At 29.7% G+C, this 10,166-nt stretch overlaps 1 protein-coding gene across 6 annotated transcripts in view; it reads left to right on the forward strand.

The window, feature by feature from the left end:
- bbc (choline/ethanolaminephosphotransferase 1 bbc) overlaps window positions 1-10,166 on the forward strand; it is a 14,399-nt gene continuing 4,233 nt past the window's right edge. Inside the window, exons 1-10 of one of the 6 annotated variants that reach the window (XM_018460928.1) lie at window positions 1-250; window positions 2,698-2,845; window positions 2,925-3,047; window positions 3,127-3,230; window positions 4,161-4,295; window positions 5,342-5,476; window positions 6,808-6,939; window positions 8,248-8,406; window positions 8,509-8,634; window positions 8,714-8,852. In XM_018460928.1, the coding sequence (XP_018316430.1) occupies window positions 14-250; window positions 2,698-2,845; window positions 2,925-3,047; window positions 3,127-3,230; window positions 4,161-4,295; window positions 5,342-5,476; window positions 6,808-6,939; window positions 8,248-8,406; window positions 8,509-8,634; window positions 8,714-8,852 (1,438 nt within the window). In that variant the 5' untranslated portion in view covers window positions 1-13. Of the gene's footprint in view, window positions 251-2,697; window positions 2,846-2,924; window positions 3,048-3,126; window positions 3,231-4,160; window positions 4,296-5,341; window positions 5,477-6,807; window positions 6,940-8,247; window positions 8,407-8,508; window positions 8,635-8,713; window positions 8,853-9,277; window positions 9,502-10,166 lie in introns of those variants that run through there. The other 5 variants (XM_018460929.1, XM_018460930.1, XM_018460927.1 and 2 more) reach the window with 5 other exon arrangements.

Consider the following 10,166-nt stretch of genomic DNA (forward strand, 5'->3'; position numbering starts at 1 on the left):
GGCCCAAAGAAGCATGCAGTTCTACAAAGACAGGCTGCTGTCGTCCGGTCAGCTGAAACGGCTCAGCGAGCACAAGTACAGCTGCACGAGCAACAGCATCCTCGATGGCCTCCTGCAGCCATGGTGGGACTGGCTGGTCAGCAAGGTGCCGCTTTGGCTCGCACCCAATCTCATCACCGTGCTCGGCCTGATTGTCAACATCGTCACCACCCTGATCCTTGTCTATTACAGTCCGGACGCGAGGACCGAGGTAAGCCTGACATTAAAAGCTCCTAACTTGTCTCTTCATGAGACACGTCCTTTCTGGTTCTTCCTGAACATCGCCGTATTTCTGTGACGCATATTTTTCTTATCACGAAAAAAAACTAATTTTTCATGTAATCTTTAAGCGAGTAGGAGTAGCCACAGCACCTTTTAGATACAGTTTTTCTTAAAATTATTCAAAAAAAGGAAAATAAATATTGTCTCAGATACTCAGAAGTTTTGAAGTTCATTATTTTCACATTTCTTTATTTCATAAGAGTATAACTGATGTAAATTTATAACTGTAACATATAACTATGTATAGTTTTAAAAAAGCCGTTTTTTTTGAAAAATTGCTGTTTTTGCTATGTAAAAGACATAACAATAGTAATTTCTAATTTCCTTTATAAAATTAATGCGACCTATGAATGTAGCATTATTTTTATTAAAATTTTTTAATTATCCTTCTATTTTTATAGTAAAATCTAATCTAACCTTCCTTTAATACATGGCAAAGCTTAAGTAGACAGATTTTTAACTCTAGTTTGTCACACTCCGGTCTAATGAACTCCTGAAGTGTCTCTTTGTAGTTTATTTTTTTTCAAACATTTTGTTATGAATTCAGTTTAAATCCAAATTATTTTTTAGACCTACTATTATCATATAAACATGATGTTTGGACTTTATATTTTTAATTCTTACATTAATGGTGCAATAGTATATATTTTGTTGAATACATTATGCGACCTCAATCTTTTATACAATTTCTCAAATTTTTCAAAATTTCTGTTATCTTATCCCACTGTGTACCCTATACGCAATTATTTTCTTTACGGGAAGAACCAAGAAGCAAATGTGGTAGGTTTTACGAGCACGCGTGAATTTTTCCAAAATGAATTTTTCTACCCTTGGAGAAAAAACCAAAAAAATCCGCGGAAAAATTGGGTTTTTTCCTATCCTTTAAAACTATATAACTATGTAAATTTATAATTGTTACATATAACTATAAAATTATAATTAGTAATATAATTTATAAAAATATAACTATAAAATTATAATTTTTTAGAATGTTCTGAGCACCCTATTTATCAATTTTTATACCTTCAAACCATCTATATACTTAAAGGTTAATTAAAAAGCTGTCTGCTGTAACAGTTTTATTGATGTTTAACTTGAAATATTTCATAGTAAAACTTTATCATTTAAATTTCGTGCAAGTGAAATTTTTTAATCACATGAAAGCTCTTTTATTAGTTGTTACGGATAAAATCTAAAAAAAAAACCCTTAATTTGAGAATTTTCTAACATTTCTGATATGTTAAGGAGATTCTCGCGCTACTTCCTAGTCAATAGACAGTTTATTCACAATAATATGTAAAATAATTAAAATAATGGAATAAAAAGGTTACTATATCTTATGCCATTATACATAATTATTGTTAATTTTATATGTTACTAAATATTTTCAAAATGACAAAATAAAAGTTGTAAGATACTCATTTGATATACGCATCGTCCATTTGACATACATTCTAGCTTTTTTCATTGAAGAATATAAATTTCTTATAAACTGTACGGTCAGTTTAAATGAAACTTTATGAGAATAAACTTAAGTGTTTATTTTATGATTATAACGATTTTTAAATTGCTGTCTTATACACAAGTATCATAATTTAAAAGAGAATAACTACAGAATAAGATTATATCTTCAACTTGTAATGTAAAATTCTTTAAATTTAGAATTAAATATCTTCAAAATGGTACGGTAAAAGTCAATGAAATTTTTTCTAGATATTATTGACATTGTTAACTTTTACATTACATGTATATTATAGACTTGTTTTATTGTTCATCAAACGCGAGAACCTTCTTAATTATAGTAAAACATGAAGTTACAAATTAGAACACATATGTGTCTGTTGTCTACCTTTAAACAATTTTGTTGTATTATTTTCTGTATAATTTTAATTTTTCTAACCAGGGCAGGATAATATTTTCAAAATTAGTAGATAACAAGGACTCCACAAATTAAAAAAAAATTTTAATAAAAGGCTGTGGGAAGATAATATTTTCATTCTCAAGGATATTTTGATTCAAGAATTAATGCATATTTGAAATTATTATTTTGAATTTGATTGATTTATTGAACAAATTTTACATAATTATAATCAAGATAAAAGACATTATTGTGAATCTCATCAAGGAATCTATTTTCTAACTGAAGAAGTGTTGTTACTGGAAAATGCAATGTCATGCAAATCTATGACTCATCCATATAACTCTATTATTGATGTCATAAATCTAGGTGCTATCTATGCAGTTGTATTCAAATATACCTTAAGTTTAGAGCAATTGAACAAATGTATCTTTATATGAAAAGCCTCGACAATGAATCCTATATAATATAGTAAAGTATGTTATAATTACAATAAAATTGTCTATTATTTTTTTCAGGCACCTCGGTGGGCATGTTTTTTATGTGCACTTGGTTTGTTTATATATCAGAGTTTAGATGCTATCGACGGTAAACAAGCCAGGAGGACTGGCACGTCTACACCATTGGGCGAGTTGTTTGATCATGGATGTGATTCGATATCAACAGGTAGATAACTGTTGCACTGTTCTTAATAATCTTATGCATTAGAAACAATTTTAATTTCTGATATTTATTTTCTTTTCAGTGTTTGTAGCTTTGTCAGCATGTATAGCTGTACAATTAGGATACTACCCAACGTGGATGTTTTTCCAGTGTTTCTGTGCAATGACACTTTTCTATTGCGCTCATTGGCAAACCTATGTTTCAGGTATAAAACCATTTTGTATAAAAATAAAACAATACAGCGCATTACTTAACTTTATTTATTTAAAATATCATTTTAATAGGTTCCTTGAGATTTGGTAAAGTGGATGTAACAGAAGCACAGTTTACAATCATAACTATTCATCTGATTTCTGCAATCTTTGGTCCACAAATCTGGATGATAGAGGTTGTATTGTTTTTAATTACCCTGAATTACTGTTTCTATATTTTACATAGCAAGAATATTTTGTATAGCAATTTAATACGTTTTACGATCTTTTTCTTTTAATAAATCGTTTACTTAATTTTAATTTTTTGCATGGCTGCAAACATGAATACTACATTCTGCTTTGCTTATTTTTTAAAGATAATTACATTATTATTCTGAATTATTGATAACACAAGGTACTCATTTAACTATACACATGCTTATGTAACTGCTTGCACTACAGTTTTTATGCAAATGGTTTATGGCAATATTTATCAAAGATAAAATTAAATAGCTCGAAGTTGTAATTTGCATTTTTAAAAATGTAACTCATAGCGCAAGCAAAATGATAAAATTTTGCTTATGTTGCTATGGGTTTCAGATTTTATGGTAAGTAATTTTGATAGCTTAGCACACATAAATTTATGTCATAATAAAATCTATATAAAAAGTGTAGTATATCTACTACATTTCTATAAAAAATATAGATTGTATTATTAATAATATAATCTTTTCAATGTCATTTTTAGTATATCTGCTGAGCATGCAAACTAAGTTAATTTACTAGCCTGTACTATTAATCTTCTTGGATAAAATCCTCAGTAACAGAAATTGAATATAATGTATACTATTATGCTCTAAAATTTGATTTTTTATGTAATTTACATTCATATATTATTTTTTACACACTCACATATATATATATATACACATACACATACAAGTCAAAACATGTATATTACAACATTACAAAAGATTATACTTTGTGCTACTTAAAAATTATCCAAATAATTTTTGCCTTGAAAGATTTTACCGTGGTATTCATGATATACATGATAAAAATTTAATGAGACAATATCATTGTACATATATACATACAATGTCACTTAATGAAGGTATTTTTTGCAGATACCATTCTTAGATGGTTTTATGTTTAAGTATTTATTAGGAGTTATGACAGTGGTGTGTGCACTGGCAAATTTATATTCCATATTTTCGGTGATTTTCACCGGAGGAGTGGGCAAGAATGGTTCCACTGTGGCTGTAAGTCTGTTAACTAGAATCTTTTATTGAACATGCAGAAATGGGAGCAGCATGGCATGAGGAGCGGCGCTGAGATTACTTCTTTACTGCAAAATATTTACTAATTTTTAACACGCATTTTTACTTCCGTACTCCCTACTAAATTATGGCCTCATATTCTTGTTTTTGATACCTCCACATCCTACGACTCTTATAATGTATTGTATATATATCATTATATGACTGAATTGTACTTCTTTCATATGTAAATTTATATTTTTCAAGTTTTCAGCAAGTTATTAGTGTGTTAACGTATTGTAAAAACACAACTAAAAATTTTTCCTGGTGTTTTTCAATGTAAAATTAATCATAGCTATTATGTTCGCCTTTTGATGTTATATTTATGATGAAAAATCTTATAATCGCCTTTTGATATTATATTCATGATGAAAAATCTTAATCGCATCAGCTTTTTTATAAATACATAATAATACTCTCTTTTGAAACAATTTCAAATTAGGGATTTTTGTCAAATAGTTAAAAAATTTTAAGTCTATAAATTATATATAAAGTTTTTGTATAAAGGACTTAACGTAGATATTAGGGAATTTTGATTTTCTTATTATATTTGTGGCATATATACATTATATTCTTTTTCACACTACGCTTCTGAAGAAGATATAATAAGCACATTTGCCTATAGATAAAACACTAAGCCTGCGAAACCTGCACATTAGATATAACAAAAAACTGACTTTCTTTCATATTGAAAACTATGACATTAGGGTGAGGTCTTTAACATTTGACTTACTCAAATCAGCTGCTCCCTCGTGCCTTACAATCTTGCAGTTTTATTGCAATGAGAAATAAGCATGTTCTGTTTGTACATGCTTACAGCAAATACGACCACAGGTAGAACTAAGCCCATCCAGAGCGATATTATTGCGACAATGGTATCGAGAGATATAATTACATCAGTTTGTGTATATATGTAGGCATTTACATATGCAAGAACAATTGTAATGAGCAATTCTCATAACGAACGAAGATCTTGTCGCTTTGTTTAGATCCCCATGCTCGGTGTAGGCACGTTCAATAACTACGTAGCATTGGCCTCTTATGCAGGCTACGTTCACGTGTTCCTTGAATTCTGTAAAGTCTTTGAATCTGGTGGGATTGGAAAAAACGGTTCCACAATTGCAGTAAGTCTCTTAACGAAATGGCGTTCTCCTAGAGCAACATATTCTCATATCTTTTGCCATTCTATACAGTAGAGATGTTATCTGTTTGGTACATTTCTTCATTTTCTGCTTGCTGTCTTCTCTATCAATCTCTTCTACGGGGAAACTTATATCGGATGTTTGGTTGGATTACTAAACGTCTGTGTATGGCCGTCTGCATATTAAACCACCAGAGTGATGTATCTCGGTATCTCGCACAATTTATATAAACGCTTCTTTTGTCTGATATAGATATCGCTCTTAATATAACAAGCTCTCAATAATCTCTTTACTCGAGAAATATATGCTTTTATTAGCACACTTCTATTGTTACAACAACTAAGTAACTGTAACCTGGATTTGAAAAATTAATTCTAAAAAAGGTATACTACATTAACTTCTATTTATACATACTAAATTTTATAATGCCATATTTAATTGTACAACATGAGGCTTTATTTACTGTGCAGCTTTTACGTTTCTATTTCAATAGAGATACAAGATATTTGAGTAAAAAGAATATTATCCGCATTTATTGAAACTTGCTATATGTAGTTCGTTTTGTGAAGTTAATGCTTGCAAGGAAAATGATGTATGTTATTTTATATGTGAAACAAAAATACCAACACTTCTGTGTATGACCGAATGCTGCACAGTGATAGCTTTAATTTCTTCAAGTCTTTTTTTTAGTTTAAATTCGGATCTCACGTTATCGTATATTGTTTCTTGCACTTGTTTAATTACATGTTCGTGATACAGCAACAAACACTTTGCTCTGCACCTTTATAATTTATAAATAAATTTTATTCTTCTCTCTTTATTTTTGTTCAATTGTAAAGATTATAAACAATTAATTCATCACTCAAGATAACAGAAAGAAAGAATTTTCAAAATTTCATATATAAATTTCTGTGCAGATTTTTTAGATAACAAATGAGACTTACGTATTTACAATATGATTACGAATAGCAATCAGAATTTAAGAAATAATAAGAAAGAGAAACAATAAAATTTTTTCAGTTTCAAATGCATATAAAATAATATAAAAGTATTTTATTATATAATACGTAATATTGTATATGTACATATATTTGTTCTATTAATTTTGTGATAGCATTATGAATTGTAATTAATACGGCGTTAAAATGTAATGTACGAAATTGTTTCAAAAGTAAAAATAGCAAATTTATTCCTCAATTTTTGACTTCACGTTTATACAATTAACATATTTGGGATACGAAGTATTAGAAAGTCTGATATGAGAATAGCCTCTGATGACTAATCAAAAGATCTTTCGTGTCGCTCTTATACAGTTGCCATACACTGGCACAGAGGTGAAGGTGTTTCCGTTATGGGCTGCTGTGGGCATCGCTATTTTACTTGCACAGAGCAGCATATCCGTCATTCTCGCCGGTGGTGTCGGAAAAAATGGCTCCACCGTCGCAGTAAGTCAGCTGAAGAAAAAAGTAGTGGGACCAATTGTGTAGTGCACAATATTTTGTCTGATTTCTTTTTAGTTCATGATTTAGGCCCATGCTTTTTGAATATGTCGCGTAGGTATGAAAAGAGTTTGCTTGGGAAATCTTTATTATTATAGCGAATTAATAATGCATTTTAATTTTGTTACTAATACATAAAAAATTGTATATGGTCTAAAAATAATTAGTAATAATAATAATAATAAATAAATAATCTATTAGATCCATTTATTTTCTTTAGACGCAACGATGGGCCTAAATCTAACGGCGTCGTATAAGATTACTCATCACTGTTACTGTTTTCACTTATGTTAATATTTGTTATATTACATACTTCCCCTCCCCCTCCCCCAGAGGAATCCATGTATGTCCCTTCACTTTTCGCTTTCTCCTTTATATTTTGCAGTTATAGAATAGTTCTCATTTCATTTCCGATTTTCACTTCAAGCCGAATTCTTACACGCATGTTACGAAACTGTAGAAAAGTAGAAATGCATATTACTAATGACGTTCTACTACATCATGATATTGCGATTTTTATTTTACTTATACGTGCATTTTACCTATATATTATGTAGATGCAGCATTATGGCTATATTGCATGTGTCAGACGAAATTAATATTTTATTAATTACTATAATTAAAATTATGTTCCTTAATGACTTTATCTATAAAGATTTACCTGACTCATTTAATGCATTTAGAGTAAATTACTTGCTATATTGTAATTTGAATAAATATAACAATCAAACTTTAATTTCTCTCTACATATTTAGATATAGATTTTGCTTAAAACTTATTGTATTTTTATTTTTTCAACACTGCAGTTTTTCTTATCAAACGCACAGAGCAGTATATAATAGCTACGTTTGCATCTATTATAAAATCTTAATAATGTGATTCTATTGTATATTTTTAAAGAAATTGTTTTACGAGTACAAAGTAAATTTGTACCGTAAATGTGGGTGACTTGGGATAGCATGTATTTTTGTTAAATTTTATCATAGAATCCATCCATAAGTCTCTAAAGGAAGTTAAGTTAAGTTTAAGTTTTAAACTTTCTTTAGAGACTCATGGATGGATTCCATGATTGAATTTAACAAAAATACATGCGGTCCACTTGGCGCTACAAATGCTTCGAAGTATTTGTAGCATCAAGTGGATGATCGTAGCCTTAATCGGACTATATTTTCTTCTCTTACATATAAATCTCCGCACGTAGCTTTATTTAAATATCTTCTTCAGACTTTTTGCATAAGACCGATTTTATTTTAGGGGACATCCGTTTTATCGCCAATTATACCATTTAGTTTTGTGGTAGTACCGGCTTTTATAATATATAGAAAAAGCGCCGAACACGTCTACGAAAACCACCCAGCCCTGTATATACTTGCGTTTGGAATGGTGGCGGCCAAAGTTACGAATAGACTAGTGGTATGTATATTGATTGTGTATTTGTAATAATATCCTTTCTTATTTGTGACAATCTATTGCTATATTTTTGATATACTAATTTTTTATAATGTTGCTTTTCAGGTTGCTCATATGACTAAAAATGAGATGCAATACTTGGACAGTTCATTAATTGGTCCAGCTATGCTGTTCCTCAATCAATATTTCAATTTTTTCATCAAAGAATATTACGTTCTTTGGCTGTGTTTCGTAAGTCAATGCTTGTGTGATTTCTATCTTTACGACATAATCTTCCACGATCTCAATAAATAACGAAACACATATTTAGATCTGGGTCACTCTGGATCTCTTCCGGTACAGTGCTCAAGTATGTCTTGAAATTTGCGATCACATGAAGATCAAGCTATTCAGGATACCATGTAACCACTACACAGGCGCTAATCAGATCAACACCGCCGAGAAAAATGGTACTAATAGGTCACAACGTAACAGATTGCATAAGAAACATCATTAGGATTGACTGATGATAATGAATGTTCTGTATGATTCGTGTATAAAGAAATCATGATGTAACAAAGTAAAAACGCTTGTCGAATTCTGTGTACATAGTTCGAATAGTACAGCTCATTTATTATCACATTTGTAATTTATGAACTTGTCGTTTCAAACTATAAGAACTTAGAAAATTGGTAACTTATGATTAAAAGTTTTATGACTTCTGTACATAGAATGTGGCAACACTTATAGTTTTGCGGAAGTTGACACGATAGCCAATTAATTTATCATTTTTCCATAAAAGCGAAAGAACGATTGACTACCGCGCTAACTTCTGTCGCGCACTGTGTGCAGAAATCATTAGTTGAATTTATTAGCGATTATTACAAATTTTTAGTAAAACGTACCGTGCATCAAAGCAAGAGAGTGCCGGATCGTATAATAAAAACGGTACTTGCTCCATACTTATAAGAAAAGAAACTAAATTAGGATTCAGAATGTTCGAGAGGAGAGGCACATGAGATACATAAGTCTGTATGAGGATGTTATAAGTTTGATATGAACTGCATTAAACTTTTAAATCTTTGTTTTCGGTATGTCTGATTCTGATATATCTCGTTCATAGGATGTTTATTATAATAATATAATAGATTATATATACATCAAATATGGCAAGATCAAAAATCTCATCATTGTTTGTAAAGAAGTAAGTTTCTCGATAATTAATATCTAGAATTACTTTCTAAATACTCATTTAATGAGTTATGTTTTTTAGTAAGATTTGTTTTTTTTATTTGATTATTTGATTTATTTTTTTCAATAACTTATTGTTAGCAATTTGCTGATAATATTTTTGACAAAACTGAATAACTTTTTTTTTTCCAAAAATTTCAATTAGTAAGTTGTTTGATATATATTTATGTTTTATATTCGTTAAAGCCTTGTAAAGCTTATAAAAAAAATTTGTATGATGTCAATGACATGATGTCTAACAAACTGTATGAATTTCATTTTGAAATGTATAGTTTTCGATCGTATGGAATGCGTCGTGAACATTTTCTATTTCTGCTTTTATGCGTGTGTCCATGTATTTGATAACAAAGAACATTTTTAACAAAGATACAATAAATTAAAGTATGTGAGATATGTTAGAACATAAAAAGACTAAAGACAGTTTCGACTTTACACTAGATATATTTGTTTACTTCTACGTCAATAGATACGACAATAGATACAATTAAGACGAACACTTTATTAAGAGAGTCTTTACATAAGTGTCATATATA

The sequence above is a fragment of the Mycetomoellerius zeteki genome, unplaced genomic scaffold, assembly GCF_001594055.1.
Source record: "Mycetomoellerius zeteki isolate Tzet28-1 unplaced genomic scaffold, Tzet1.0 scaffold98, whole genome shotgun sequence".
Classification (NCBI taxonomy): domain Eukaryota; kingdom Metazoa; phylum Arthropoda; class Insecta; order Hymenoptera; family Formicidae; genus Mycetomoellerius; species Mycetomoellerius zeteki.